The following is a 16345-nucleotide window of genomic DNA, read 5'->3' as shown; positions in this document are numbered from 1 at the left end:
AATATCACTCTTCGGTTCCTTATCGAGCATGGGCAGTGGCTGGTTGTTTTGATGAGCGGCCAAATTTGTGCTTCCACTTTTGTTTCCCAACTATAGAGAGGTCAGCCAAAGTACCCGACCAAGTAGGAGCAACGCTTTTCTCTTGAGTAAACACAGTGCTAAATGAAGTCGGATCTTAGGGTTTGTATAGTGGATCCATGTGATTTGAAGGAACCAAAGAGACCGCACCATCCTAATGCAGAGGAGGAAACTTTTTACTCTTGCTTTTCGCAGTTGCGTGTGTTATTAATCTTGTTTTAACAATATTTACTTGGAAGCATTGGAACGGCTATATTTTAAACAACGTCATGCCTAGTGTCAACGTTGTTTTGGAAGCAGTGGTAGGGGAGAGTGTTTTGTGGTCCATGGCTAGAGCTAGGGCTCTCCATGAACTCCTATGTCGGTCTATCCTATTGACTGGTTACTTGTTGCCTGAAAGTGTGTTTTGTGTTTTGGTGACGCATCGCTTGTTGTGATGTTTTCTTTCTCAAGAGGGTTCCTTTGTGAAATTCTCTTTTCAACATATTTTGAGTATTCTTAATGAGAAATGAAGCACATGGCTTTTTGCATTTTCATGAAAAAAGAAGTCCAAAAATCAATTTGACTTTTTAGTGAATTCTGTAATCCAAAACCACTTCTAATTTTCCTTGTATGACATATAACTCACCCTTCCCATTGTTTAGTACCATCAGAATGTCTACATATTCTCACAATACAAGCCAAGCCCTAGTAGGTAGTCAGCCACCGAAAAATCTTCTAGCTAGAAGCTCTCACAAAAACCAATCCCCTTTTATGTAGTGCGGCACAGCTCCATCCATCGTCCAAGTTTGTTGGGTGCTTGTCATAGCCAAGCATCATGGTACACATCAATCCTTGTATCGTGGAGGCCATGGCAGAGGCCATGTACACCGGTATCAATATGGATGTCCAAGAGACACATGAATGGCAAGTCAAGCACTACACATTTGCCACATTGCATGGCATCATCATATGGGCGATGTCATTCACCGCTGATCTATCCTCCTAGCCTTCTCTTGTTAGGGATTACATGTTGCAAAGACTAACATTCTCACTGGATGTCAAGGTGCTCCTGTTTCAGTCAACGACACACATGCATGCACGTGACCATAAACACTCCAAAACACACACACACACACACACACACACACACAAAAACACACACACACACACACACACACACAAACTCCACGTGGACCCCATGGCCTCACCCGATTTCGCTACCTCCCTACCATCACTGCTCCATCTCCAAGCCCAAATCCCAAAACCATAGCCCATGGTCGCATCTCCCACCGGCTCCTCCTCCTCGGCCACCGCCGTGGCGACGATGGCAGCAGCGGCCGAGCCCACTGATGGGCCAACCCTTAGCGTCGTCTCGAAGTGGCTCCACGCGCTGCGGAAGAAGCACAACAAGATTATCGAAATGGAGGAGCCGCTCGCTGACAGGCGGAAGCTGAACAAGGAGCAGGAGGAGGTGCCCTAATCCAAGCTCGTCGTCGTTGTGCTCATCGACGAGCTCGAGCGGATGCGTGCCCCGCTCGCCACCACACTCGCTGAGGAGCTCTCCTCCCGTCCCGCCCGTTCCCCATCCGTCGTCACGTCCTCCTCCTCCAGTGTCGATTTGTCTATCGAGGATCTCCTCGCGCTCATCTACTTTGGCTCCCTCTTCGACGTCAAGCCGCAGTCCGAGTTCGTCGCCACCATGCTCGTGCGTGCCAAGGAGTGGGACTACTGCATCACCTTTGACTATGTCCTCCCTTGTCGCCTCACGCCCTGTCACTCACCGGTCCCGCTGCCACTCGCCGCTCGTTGCGGGAAGAAGACAGGAGAAAAAAGGAAAAAAGGGGAAAAAAGAAGAGATGGATGGAAAATGTGACAGTGGTGGCACGGTTCGAATTTTGTAAAATTTTAGTAGCACGGCTACGAATAGACGAATTGTAGTGGCATTTTTCTGAACCGACATATTTGTAATTGTATGGATCCAATTAACCCTAGTATTTATTGTGTGGTGAGAAAAATCGATAAAAATCAAGTTCAAAAGGCATTGTCTGTAAATATCACTCTTCAGTTCCTTACCGAGCACGGGCAATGTCTGGTTGTTTTGATGAGTGACAAAATTTGTGCTCCCACTATTGTTTCCTACCTATAGAGAGATCAGCCAAAGGATCCGACCAAGTAGGAACATAGCTTTTCTCTTGAGTAAACATAGTGCTAAATGAAGTCGAATCTTGGGGTTCGTATAGTGGGTCCATGTGATTTGAAGGAACCAAGAGACCACACCATCCTGATGCAGAGGAGGAGGAAGCACAATAAGATCCTCCAGATGGAGGAGTCGCTCGCCGACGGGAGGAAGCTAAGCAAGGAGCAGGAGGAGGTGCCCTGATCCAAGCCCGTCGTCGTCATGCTCATCGATGAGCTCAAGCGGATGCGTGCCCTGCTCACCATCGCACTTGTTGAGGAGCTCTCCTCCCGTCCCGCCCGTTCCCCATCCGCCGTCGCATCCTCCTCCTCCTCTAGTGTCGATTTGTCTATCGAGGATCTCCTTGTGCTCATCTACTTCGGCTCCCTCTTCGACGTCAAGCCGCAGACCGAGTTCGTCACCACTATGCTCGTGCGTTCCAAGGAGCGGGACTGTTGCATCACCTTTGACTATGTCTGCCCTTGTCGCCTCACACCCTGTCACTCACCAGTCCCACCGCCACTCGCCGCTCATCAGTGCGGGAAGAAGACAGGAGAAAGAAGAAAAAAAAGGAAAAAAAGAAGAGATGGATAGAAAACATGACGGCGGTGGCACAGTTCCAATTTTGTAAAATTTTAATGGCTCGGCTATGAATAGACGAATTGTAGTGGCATTTTTCTAAACCGACATATTTGTAATTGTATGGATCCAATTAACCCTAATATTTATTGTGTGGTGAGCAAAATCGATAAAAATCAAGTCCAAAAGACATTGTCTGTAAATATCACTCTTCAGTTCCTTACTGAGCACGGGCAATGCCTAGTTGCTTTGATGAGCGGCAAAATTTGTGCTTCCACTTTTGTTTCCCACCTATAGAGAGATCAGCCAAAGGACTAGACCAAGTAGGAACATAACTTTTCTCTTGAGTAAACATAGTGCTAAATGAAGTCGGGTCTTGGGGTTCGCATAGTGGGTCCATGTGATTTGAAGGAACCAAGAGACCACACCATCCTGATGCGGAGGAGGAAACTTTTCACTCTTGCTTTTTGCAGTTGCATGTGTTATTAATCTTCTTTTATCGATATTTATTTGAAAGCATCGGAACAATTGCATTTCAACAATGCCATTCCTAGTGTCAATGTTATTTTGTAAGCAGTGGCAGGGGAGTGTTTTGTAGTCCATGTCTAGAGCTAGGGCTATCCATGAACTCCTTTGTCGGTCTCTCCTGTTGGATAGTTGTTGTCTGAGAGTGTGTTTTGTGTTTTGGTGACACATCGCTTTTTGTGATGTTTTTTTTTTCAAGATGGTTCCTCTGTGAACTTCTCTTTTGTGCTTATTTTCCCTCTTCTTAATGAAATGAAACGCAAGGCTCTTGTGTTTCATGAAAAAAGGTCCAAAAATCATTTAACTTTTAGCGAATTCTGTAATCCAAAACAACTTCTAATTTTCCTTATATGGCATATGACTCACCCCTCCAATTGTTTAGTACCAGCAGAATGTCTAAATCTTCTCACAATACAAGCCAAGCACTAGTAGATAATTAGCCACAGAAAAATCTTCTAGCTAGAAGCTCTCACAAAAACCAATCCCCTTCTACGTAGTGCGGCACAGCTCCATCCGTCATCCGAGTTTGTCGGGTGGTTGTCATCGCCAAGCATCACGATAGACATCAATCCTTGGATCGTGGAGGCCATGGTGGAGGCCATGTACACCACTATCAATATGGACGTCCAAGAGTCACACGAAAGGCACGTCAAACACTTCACCTTTCCCACGATGCATGGCATCTTCATATGGGCGATGTCGTTCACCGCTAATATATCCCCATGCCCTTCTCTTGTTAGGAATTCCATGCTGCGAAGCCAGACATTCTCATCGGATGTCAGCGTGCTCTTGTTCCGGTTATCAATAGGCACACGGGTGTGTGACTACAAACACTCTAAACACACACACACACACACACACACACACAAAATTATAGAATTTACTGTGCAGTGAGCAAAATCGATAAACATGAAGGCCAAAAATCATTGTTTGTAAACATCACTCTTTTGTTCCTTATCGAGCACGGGCAGTGGCTGGTTGTTTTGATGAGCGGCCAAATTTGTGCTTCCACTTTTGTTTCCCAACTCTAGAGAGATCATCCAAAGGATCCAACCATGTAGGGACAGAGCTTTTCTCTTGAGTAAACACGGTGCTATATGAAGAAAGATCTTGGGGTTCGAATAGTGGGTCCATGTGATATGAAGGAACGAAAGAGACCGCACCATGCTGATGCGGAAGAGGAAGCTTTTCACTCTTGCTTTTCGCATCTGCATGTGTTATTAATCTTCTTTTTTCATATTTATTTGGAAGCATCGAAACGATTGTATTACCAACAATGTCATGCATAATGTCAATGTTGTTTTGAAACCATTGGCGGGGGAGAGTGTTTTGTGGTGCATGGCTAGAGCTAGGGCTCTCCATGAACTCCTTTGTCGGTCTCTCCATGAACACCACTATCACTGGGCGTCCAGGAGAAGCACGGGGCAGTCAAGCGCTACACCTTCCCATGCTGCATGGCATCATCATATGGGCGAGGTTTTCACCGCTAATCTATCCTCCTGCCCTTCTCTTGTTAGGAATTCCATGCCGTGAAGCCTAACATTCTCACTGGATGTCAACGTTCTTCTGTTCTGATTATCAATAGACACGCGGGCGCGTGACCACAAACACTCCACACACACACACACACACACACACACACACAATCATAGAATTTACTGTGCGGTGAGCAAAATCAATAAAAATCAAGGGAACAAATCATTGTTTGTAAACATCACTCTTCCGTCCTTATCAAGCACGGGCAGCGGTTGGTTGTTTTGATGAGCGGCCAAATTTGTGCTTCCACTTTTGTTTCCCAACTCTAGAGAGATCAACTAAAGGACCCCCATGTAGGAACAGATATTTTCTATTGATTAAACAACTTTTATCTTGAGTAAACACGGTGTTAAATGAAGAAAGATCTTGGGGTTCGTATAGTGGGTCCTTGTGATATGAAGGAACCAAAGAGACTGCATCATCCTGATGTGGAGGAGGAAGCTTTTCACTCTTGCTTTCCACATTTGCATGTGTTATTAGTCTTCTTTTTTTGATATTTATTTGGAAGCATTGGAACGGTCGCATTTTCAACAACGCCATGCATAATGTCAATTTTGTTTTGAAAGCATTGGCGGGGGAGAGTGTTTTGTGGTGCATGGCTAGAGCTAGGGCTCTCCATGAACTCCTTTGTCGGTCTCTCCATGAACACCACTATCACTGGACGTCCAGGAGAAGCACGGGGCAGTCAAGCGCTACACCTTTCCCACGCCGTATGGCATCATCATATGGCGAGGTTGTTCATTGCTAATCTACCCTCCTGCCCTTCTCTTGTTAGGAATTCTATCCCGCGAAGCCTGACATTCTCACTGGATGTCAGCGTGCTTTTGTTCGGATTATCAATAGACACGCGGGCATGTGACCACACAGACACACACATACACACACAAAATCATAGAATTTACTGTGCAGTGAGCAAAATCGATAAAAACCAAGGCAAAAAATCATTGTTCGTAAACATCACTCTTCTGTTCCTTATCGAGCATGGGCAGTGGTTGGTTGTTTTGATGAGCGGCCAAATTTGTGCTTCCACTTTTGTTTCCCAACTCTAGGGAGATCAGCTAAAGGACTCCCATGTAGGAACAAAGCTTTTCTCTTGAGTAAACACAATGCTAAATGAAGAAATATCTTAGGGTTCGTATAGTGGGTCCATGTGATATGAAGGAACCAAAGAGACCACACCATCCTGATGCAGAGGAGGAAAATTTTCACTCTTGCTTTTCGCATTTGCATGTGTTATTAATCTTTTTTTATATATTTATTTGGAAGCATCGGAACGATCACATTTTCAACAACGCTATGCCTAATGTCAATGTTATTTTGAAAGCATTGGCGAGGGGAGAGTGTTTTGTGGTGCATGGCTAGAGCTAGGGTTCTCCATGAACTCCTTTATCGATCTCTCCATGAACACCGCTATCACTGGACGTCCCGGAGAAGCACAGGGCCATCAAGCACAACACCTTCCTCACGTTGAATGGCATCATCATATAGGTGAGTTCATTCACAACCATCGAAAAATCTTCTTGCTAGAATCTCTCACAAAAATCAATCCCGTTCTAGCTAGTGTGGCACATTTCACCGTGTGGTTGTCATCGCTATGTGGCACGATACACATCAATGCTTGGAACATGGAGGCCATGGCGGTGTCCATGTACACTGCTATCATTATGAACATTCAGGAGAAGCATGGGAGGGCAGTCAAGCATTGCACCTTCCTCACGCTGAATGGCATCATCATATGGGTAAGGTCATTCACTGTCGATCGGTCCTCCTGGCCTTCCCTTGTTAGGACATCCATGCCGCAGAGCCCGACATTGTCACTGGATGTCAAGGTGCTCCTGCTCCGGTCGCCGATACACATGCGGGCACGCGTCCACATACACTCCAACACACGCACGCACACACACACACACAATCATAGTTTTTTGTGCAGTGAGCAAAATCGATAAAAATCAATTCCAAAAATCATTTGATTTTGTTTTAGCAAAATCTTGAATCTAAAACCACTTCTTATTCCCCTCAAATATTTAGTACAAGCAAATGTGTCTACATGTTCTCATAGTACAAGCCAAACACTAGTAGGCATGTGGCCACCCAAAAATCTTCTAGCCAGAAGCTCTCACAAAAACCAATCCCCTTCTAGCTAGTGAGGCACATCAACATCATGTTGTGAGAGTTTGTCGGGTGCTTGTCATCACTAAGCATCACAATACACATCAATCCTTAGAACGTGGAGGCTATGGCGGAGGCCATGTGCACTGCTATCACTATGGACGTCTAGGAGAAGCACGCAAGGCACGCCAAGCGCTACACCTTCCTCACGCTACATGGCATCATCATATGGGCAAGGTAGTTTACCGTCGATCTATCCTCCTAGCATTCCCTCGTCAGGAATTCCATGTCGTGGAGCCTGACATTGTCACTGGATGTCAAGGTGCTCTTGTTTCGGCTGCCAACACACACGCTAGCACGTGACCACACACGCATACTCACACACACACACACACAAAATCATAGGGTTTATTATGCCGTGAGCAAAATTGATAAAAATCAAGTCCAAAAATCATTTGACTTTTGTTTAGCAAAATATTTAGTCTAAAATCACTTCTGGCTTCCCTCATATGGCATAATTCAATCCTCCAATTATTTACCACCAGCAGATGTGTCTACATCTTCTCACAGTAGCACTAATAGTCATCCAAAAATCTTGTACCTAGCTAGAAGCTGTCAAAAAACCTGATTCCCTTCTAGCTAGTGCAGCACAACTCCATCATGTTGTCTTATCATCGCTAAGCAGCTCGATATACGTCAATGCTCGGAACGTGGAAGCCATGTACACCGCTATCACTATGGTCGTCCAGGAGATGCACGCGAGGCACGTCAAGCACTACACCTTCCTCATGTTGCATGGCCTACACCTCCTGGCCTTTCCTCATCGGGGATTGTACACCACAGAGCCCGGCATAGTAGCTTTAGGTCAAGATGTTCCTTCTCCAATCACCGACACACACGTGGGCGTTCGACCATACACACACACAGAGAAACACACAATCATAGAGTTGATTGCAATAATACGTGCCTTAGTTCTATTTGGCACAACTCTCGGTTCTAGGTTTATGCTGAATTTAAAGTATGGCACACACAATCGTAGAGTATTTTGTAGTAATACATATTTTGTTTTTAAAAAATTAGATTAACTAGAAAAAATGCCCGTGCGTTGCAACGGGTGAAGACTATTTTTATCGTATTATTGTTAGATATATTTTTTTGTCTAAAAAGTATATGGAATTTTTATTTTGAGATGATATCAAATTCGAAACCCTTGTATTTTTAAAAGCGAACGAATTTTAAAACCAACTTAAATACGGACAACGTACCAAAACTATCAGCGGAAACAACTTCAGTTTTAATAATAAATCACTTAATACTAAATGGCCGAACGAAATCATATGTTCAAAAAATTACGTTAAAAAGAATCATGCGTAGATGAATCCTTCACAAAATAAACGGACATGCATGCAAGCCACCTATACAAAAATTAGTATGTTTCTATTTGGATGTGTACAAAATTATTGAAATAACACAAACAAAACTGGAATAAATAGTATGTAACGTATGCTTAGAAGATGGGCAATATCTTCAAAATAGAAAGACAGATTGTGATAGATGTTGGGCCCTTTTACAATTTTAGGCCCATATGTGAAAAACGTATTGGATGTGCAGAGAAAAATAAAAGGAAACGTGAATATGGTCAAAATGCTAAAACAGATATGAATCGGAACAAGACGGCTTGTTAGAATGAAGGGACTACAGACGAAAATTCGATGAGTATAAAATTATCTTCAATTTTTATAATAGGTAAAGATTACGACGGAAACGTTTTGTTCTCTTTTGAAGGCATTTTTTTGTTTTTTTTTGCCTTTTTATTATTTTGGATGGAATTTTTTTCACGGACCGCTTGACTGCCTTTTTTATTGTTGCATACAAAACAAATCTTTTTTTTGTTTTTTTTTAAGGAACGACTTTTTTTGGCCGCTCTGGGGAATCGGACTTCTCTTCTGGGGGACTTTTTCGCTCTTTTTATTATTTTTTTTTACGGACGGTTTTTTATCTTTTACGGGAATCGGACACGTTTTCTTTTTAAGGCGGCCCAATTAATTCGCTCGTATGGAAACATTAAATTAAAACCTATTCAAATATGGGTGACCTACTAAAATCTCGATAAAACCACCTTAAATTTGTATAATATTAGAGAAAAGATAGGGATAGAGATAGAGAAGAGATATAGATATATGGTTCGACCGTTCGAGGAGGCGGCGATGGAGCACGGGACAGTGGAGGACTCGAGCGCGTCGACGTTCTCCATCGCGGAGGAGGAACACACCCTCGCCAACCCCGCCAGATTCGTCCTCAACCAGGAGTGAGTTTTGTGTACTCTTTGTTTCTTGTCCCCTTTGTTTTTTACTTTTTTTTCCTGTGTCCCCTTTGTTGGTTTCCGTGAAATTCGATCGTATTTCCGGCCAACAATTTGAATCCAACATTTTGAATTTGTGCGGTAGATGAAACTGTGGTTAGAGCCCTAGGAGAGGAGGCAAAAACTTGGTTCTAGCTTCTATCAATCTTGGGGTTTACAGTGGAAGAGAGGAGAGATGTGGATTTGTTAGGCAATTAGATCGATTCTATTTTAGTGAGTAAACCGATTGGCTGTAGCAGTTGAATCTCCAGTTCTCGATAGGAATTCTGATGAAATTAAGTGGGCAAGATTTTGTTTTGGGTTTTTGGAGAATGAGGGCATTGTGAGTGTTTAAAATGGTGAAGCCTGCTTTTTTTTTTTTGTTAACTAAGTAAAATTACAAAGATAGGGGGAAACATTTGTGGGGTAATGTTGCAAACAACCATCTTGACCTGTTGATATTAGTGTCAGTGTCACCATGTCTATCTTGCTTTTGCAGCTTGCATCTCGTCATTTTTTATGTATTTGTATCTCCATTATCATCATATCCATGCCCTTCAGATTATATGTGTGGACTTAAGTACCCTGAGATTAGAAAACCAGAAATCACATGAACATGTCAATTGGACCAGTGCAAATTTATTTATTTTTTTACGATACTCATTCTTGTACAACTTTCAAGTGAAGTTTTGAGATGTGTTTTAGCAATCAAAAAGCCATATTGTTTCACTTGGACCAGTTGGTTGCGTTGAGTTCAAAAGATTGTGGAAGGTCTCTCTTGTGCTTTTGATGTGTAGAAAAGTATTAATGAACATGAAGATTCTTATTTTTTTCTCCTTCCGGTTCTCTTTCTGCCATTGCAGCCCAAGGGTAGCGTTTTGTGGATATAGCATCCCTCGCCCTGCTGACAACAAAGTCAACATAAGAGTTCAGACTACAGGTAATTTAAAATGTTATATTATCCTGATGTTTTTAATACTGTAAGATGGACTGAAGTTGTTGGTTTCAGACCTTTTTTTATCTTGAATGCATATTAGATTAATTTGTGCAACTTAATCAACTAATTAAATTATGTTTCCTCTCAAAGTTTGTCTTTTGGCATTTAATATTGTTTAGATTGTCACCTAACATATATTTTCAAAATGGTAAATAGTCCCATTATCTTGTATATTTTTTCCCACTTGTGGTATAGATAGGTCTTACATCTAAATAGAATGTTATGGGCATGTTTCTGTTGAAAGATAATTCGACTACCAAAATGGTTAGTAACTTCTAACATCGATATTCATGTTTGAACCAAAAGTTAAATTCAAATAGATGTATCTCAAAGAAATACTTGTACCATTATGGTCGACTTGATCTCATTGCCTTCTTGATATTTTATGGTTTCACTGCTTTTGTCCCTGAAGAAAGTGTGCGTTCTCTTCTGACGCGTTTTTATGTTGGCAGGGGATCCAGCCATTGATGTATTCAAGGATGGTTTACAGGACTTGATAGTCATGTGCCAACATGTTAGAGGGACTTTTGACAATGCAGTGGTAGATTTTAGATCAAAGGTACCTGCTCAGCAAATGGACATAGATTCAAAGTAGAAATGAAATTTCCGTATGCCCTCTGCTCCATTGTTTTCCATCAGAACTTTGTGTAACCAGTTCATTATTGGAACGTTGATTAGGTGTGATTCTTGGCTATAAGGCGATTTTACTAGAAATCTGCTTTGACTGAGTTGTGGAAAGTCAGTGCTCTGCTTTTCAATGTTTGGAAAATCAGTCTATGTACTAAAACTAGCCTGACAATGTGAACAGTAAAATGTTTCCGTGGTTGTTGCTTAAATACTTGTTCCAAAATGCATTATCATCCATTCATGTTTCAGGTAGGAACATAGAGAATTAAGAGAACTTTGCTTTCGTTATGTTCTGCTGTGAATTATCCTCAAACAGGCATTGCACCTAATGATAAAATGACACAGCAGTTGACAGGATTTCACAAGGAAATTGCAAACATTCTCACATCATGGTTTGGAACACTGAACAACGCTAATACTTCATTTGCACTAGCTTATTGAATAACAATGTTACAACACATACGGTTTCTCAAGGATGTGGCACAATTTCAAAGCATCTGTAGGTACCAGATGCTGACTAGTGCTCCACATTCCATTGATAAAGGCAAGACTAATCCAAATATCGCTAACATAATGCATGATCACAGGGAACAGGACGGTAACAAATTAGAACCCTAGCATTCCGAAAATGGTACAACGATGCGATAATAAAAGCATCAAACTACAAAGAAAAACCCTAAACACCTCCGACTGGTCGAGCATCAACAATGGAAGTGAGCTGAGGATGACCGCCAGGTGCATATTCCAAAAGAATAAAGATCAGATCCACAGTTATTAGCCTTTCCAGTGTTATTATTCACCATAGATGGGGGTACACGATTCCAGGTGCGCCTGCTCCTTTCTTGATGCAGATGACAGCCACAAAGAGTTATCTAGGAGTTGTGGCAACTTTGTGTGGAACTCACAAGATTGACGAGGACTGAGTACGAAGAGGCCCAGAGTTGGGGTCTTTGTGTTTCAGAGACAGATTAGCAAACTGTGAATCCAGGTCTCTGCTGTTACTTCGACTGAGGGTAGTAGTAGGTTGCGGCTGCTTCTGTTGCTGCTGCTGCTGCTGGTACAATGATCTGAGACGACCAATTTCCCGCTCAAACATCTCCTGTTGAACTGAAAAATCAGAGGAAAAAATCTTTAGAGCACTTAATAATTTGTTGTCAGCATAACTTTTGGTTTATTTTTAGCATCAGTAAATAAATTGATATACAGTATTCCGTTGGACTGAAAGGCAGTGATGATGCTAAAATAATACTATAGTTCATCATTAGGGCAGAATTTTTCTAGTTTAGGAACATATGAGGCTTAGTTTCTATCTTGTGATAAGAAAAGAAGCTTTAACAATATGTTCAGGCCCTTATATAATACAATCACTGGCATACCGATTATGCAACTATCCAAACATTTATAGGACTTCAAATACTCATGTACCAGCAGTCAGAAGTCAGATACTGTATGTTTCTGCCAAGTTCCTAAGTTATAGAAGTGGATATGGAATTACTTGACCTTTGCACATCTTGGCCAAGGGTAGCATCATTCTTACTAAAGGAGCTAAGTAGTAGGCTGTTTGGCTTCTATATTTGAAATCTTTGGTTAAATGGTTTGTCAACTGAGTTTATACTCCATGTATAGACCAAAAAAACATTCTACAAATAGTTTGGCTAAAAGCTCAACTATAGGTATTTTTGTCATGATTAGTACATCTTAAAACTTGAGAATTAAATTTCATTTCTTCCTAACTGCGAAACTTTGACACATGCTAAAATGATTTTTACTAGCACTTAAGTGCAGACAAGAACAACAAAGTAGGTACACCAAATCAAAATGGAGCATACTTACAGCGTTTAATTAGTTGCTCTTGAGCTAGACTTTCCAGCCTTTGCTTTAAGGCTTTGTTTTCCAAGTCAAGCATAATATTCTGTTGGCTAAGAAACTCCATTTCAGCAGACACATCTATCCCTTCTGACTGTATTGTTCAAAAAAAAAAAATCAGTGTCAAATATAGAATTGGAGTGTTGAAGAGATAGCAGGGGAAAAAAAGGTTGTAGCAACCTCACCTGTAATGCCTGAACTTTTCTCTCAAGCTCTGCAATATATTGAAGCTTCCGAACGCGGGACCTTTGAGCATATTGCCTGCAACAAACATGGGGAAAAATCTTCAAAACATATAGCATGAGAAGTATTTAATCACGCCATATGAGGAAACATTTAATTACGTATGTTGTAAGTTTGGAGACTTTGATGGGCTGTCTAAGATTTACGTTGAAGGTTTGACCATATCCAAAATACAATCCACAGTCTATGCACATGCATACACAGAAATGAATGCATTGTTCGTGCCATCCTGTCCCATGAATCATACGCACAAACTGCGCACAAGTGCCACTATACAAAATAATTGACATCCACCAAATGCACTGTTCACTTTCATGTGACGCATACTGCATTCTCAAGGCTTACTGGTTGATAGATGAACTCCACAACAAAGCCTCCAAAAGCATATTCAGATTGCATATTCTAAGTGAAGGCCTGATCCTTCTTGTATGTGTTAAAGCAAACATTATTTGATCTCTTCAGATTATCATCATCAAATTTCACATGTGATATCCTACAATATGAACACACTTTTGAAAGCGATAATGTGAATGCGACAGGATTTGAACTCACTGTTTAGCGCGCTTGGTGTCCGCCTCGGATTGTGCATGCTTCGGCGGCACGCCCTCCTTCCTCTCAGGCCCAACCTTCTGATCATGCCCCGATTCGTCCGAGGATCTCCTGTCCATACCATGATCATGATCCCTCAACACGCTCGGCGACCCATGGTGCCCACCAACCTTCTCCTTCGCCGGCATCGGTGGACCGCCGCTTTGCCTGTAATTCACCAAATTGTTCATGCCCTGCTCCCATGGCCGGCCCTGGTGCCTACCAAACGAGCTTGGCTTCGCATAGTACTCCTGCACACCACCCCACGGCGCGGCCTGCCCTCCTCCTCCTCCTCCTCCCATCCCTTCAAAGCCATTGGCGTAAGCGCCGGCGGCGGCGCCTCCGTCGAACATCGCAAACGAGTCACTCGACGACCGGCGGTGGCCGGCCCGGCCGTGCTGCCGCACCGGCGTCTCGGGCTCGTTGAGCAGGTCGTCGAGCCACGACGGCTGCTCCTCGATGAAGCTCTCCGACGACGTGCGCTGGTGGTGCCCGTGGCCGTGCCCGTGCCTGTGGTGCGGCGCGCCCTGCGGCCGCGCGATCGGGCCGTGGTCGCCGGCGTACGGCCCCGCCGCCGTCGGGAACGGGCTGCGCGGCGGCAGCAGCGCCTGCTTGGGCAGCTTCGCGTTCGCCATCATCATCCGCTCCGACCCAACCAATCTGAAACAACAAACACCTCTCCTCCATAAGACTCTAAACCCAACATCAACTCGAGATTTGAGCGAATTCAAGCACCGAGCAACCACGAACTCGCATCGAATCGAAGCAGGCTACTCCCCCAACCCACCCCCCAGATCTCAGCGACCAGTTCGCTCAAAGCAAACCCCCGAATTCGAGCCAAAGATTCGATCCACCCCCCGAGCGGAAAAATCAAGGTGAAGCAGCACACGGACACAGTCAAGATCCACCAAAGCACAAGCAGCAACACCCAAATTAACCTCAGAAACGCGGCTCCCAAACCCCGAATCACAACGAAAACAGCGCAAACCGAGCACGGATCAAGAACCACAGAACCCCAGCCAACGCCAAGAATTGCAGCGACAAACACCAAAAACCCCCCACGAGATACCCACCAATTCGGCCGCCCCGACCGCCGCAACGAACCCCAGCTACGAGTTTCCGACTCCCCGGACTCTTCTCCGGTGGTAGCCAAGCTAATCTATGGAGGAGCTCGAGCTCGAAGGCTACGAAGAAGAAGAAGAGGATAGAGTAGTGGAGAGGAGGAGAAGAAGAATGGAGAAATCGTGGAGAGAAGGGAGAAATCGAAATAAATAGTGTCCTTAAATAAAAATTACTTGGATTTAAATTAATTTTAGGAGGAGAGATTTTTCGGGGCGGCGAATTTTTGGGCGAAGCGTGGCCGTTGGATCTGATGATCCGACGGCACGTGAGGGTGATCAGGATTTTTTTTATTTTATTTTATTTTTCAATGCGATGATATTTGGGTGGGGGTGGCCAACAGCCCAACACTGGGACACTAGTGACTCGTGAAATGCTAAGCGTACTACTGTAGTGTACATGAGGAGAAATTCGGGTTATCCGTTGATATGTTTACGTTGGCAATTCGCGCCAAAAAAAATAACTTCTTATTTTCGGCCGTAAGGAATATTTAAAATATTACTATAATTTAGGTGTTGTGAGTTTAGTAAGTAATAGAAAGTACTATTATAATTAATATTGTCTCATCTATTTCGGTTATCTCGTATGTATTAAATTACGTCTATTCTTGTAACAGGTATAGGTACTACCGTTTGTTCACTGAGCTTTGGGCAGTTGACAAATGTAATATTTTTGCCATGGTGCCTGCTATGAAACCTAGCATATAAAGCCCCATGACATTGACAATTGCCAATTTTCTTCTCTTTTTTATACCTTTATGCTTTCATGCATATAAATTGTTCTCCTTAGTGCCTAAGCTATTAACATTAGTTGTTTCTTAGATTTCTACTGCTAAAACCATAATATTGACCACAATAAAATATATTTTTATAGACTGCGGTTGGCTTATTTTAGTTTACCACTTACGCCTGCAATATTTTTAGAGCCTTATTGCTCTATATATATATAATTTTTAGAGCCACAATAAAATAATTTTTCTCTGTACGCCACGTCTACGACACGTATATAAAAAATTTATTTACTAATTATTTTTTATTTACAAATATATCGTTTCGCATTTTCCTTTTATCAGCCAACGATGGGGCCGAAAGTCACAAAGATTCATCTTTACCAAAAACTCTAGATCAGGGGGAGTGGATAAAGGGCGAGAAGGAAAATATCCAAGAGGTACATAGATAGCAAATGCAGTTGGTGCATGTGGCAAAACACCAGCTATATGAATGGCCTTTCTTTATGCAGCCCATATTGGGTAGTGGGGGCGAGTGAGCGAGCGAGCAGAGCAGAAAACAACTAATGCCAACAGCAGGACAGCTCAGGGATGGATCATCCAGCTGCGACCACACCACCATTTGTTGGCTCTGTCGTGCTGTTTTGTTTTTAATTAATTGATTATAATTAAACCCCATCTTTATTCTCCCCCCTCCTTGATCTCTAGCTTGTTAATTCTTTCTCCCTTGTGACCATCTCTTTGGCTGACCTGATTGGGTGAAAGAACCAAAAAGAAAAGATCATGCATTTTTTTTTTTTTGGTAGGGAGATCATGCATGTTGGCAACAAAAAGGAGGAGACATAACCCTAA

The 16345-nt window shown here is 42.9% G+C and overlaps 2 protein-coding genes across 2 annotated transcripts; one reads left to right on the top strand and one right to left on the bottom strand.

Annotated features, from left to right (window-relative positions):
- Window positions 1-9115: 9115 nt before the first annotated feature.
- On the top strand, window positions 9116-11159 carry LOC127754843 (uncharacterized). Its single transcript, XM_052280438.1, has 3 exons — window positions 9116-9293; window positions 10190-10266; window positions 10776-11159. The coding sequence occupies exons 1-3, from the start codon at window positions 9166-9168 to the stop codon at window positions 10916-10918; spliced, it is 348 nt and encodes a 115-aa protein (XP_052136398.1). The 5' UTR covers window positions 9116-9165; the 3' UTR covers window positions 10919-11159.
- A 184-nt stretch (window positions 11160-11343) lies between these two features.
- LOC127754842 (uncharacterized protein At4g06598-like) lies at window positions 11344-14888 on the bottom strand. Its single transcript, XM_052280437.1, has 5 exons — window positions 14721-14888; window positions 13612-14307; window positions 13002-13077; window positions 12784-12910; window positions 11344-12057 (listed from the first exon to the last, which is right to left on the bottom strand). Exons 2-5 carry the CDS (start codon window positions 14286-14288, stop codon window positions 11852-11854), a joined length of 1086 nt encoding a protein of 361 aa, XP_052136397.1. The 5' UTR covers window positions 14289-14307; window positions 14721-14888; the 3' UTR covers window positions 11344-11851.
- Window positions 14889-16345: the final 1457 nt, after the last annotated feature.

The sequence above is a fragment of the Oryza glaberrima genome, chromosome 11 (genome assembly GCF_000147395.1).
Source record: "Oryza glaberrima chromosome 11, OglaRS2, whole genome shotgun sequence".
Classification (NCBI taxonomy): domain Eukaryota; kingdom Viridiplantae; phylum Streptophyta; class Magnoliopsida; order Poales; family Poaceae; genus Oryza; species Oryza glaberrima.
This window is presented reverse-complemented; position numbering and strand designations above follow the sequence as displayed.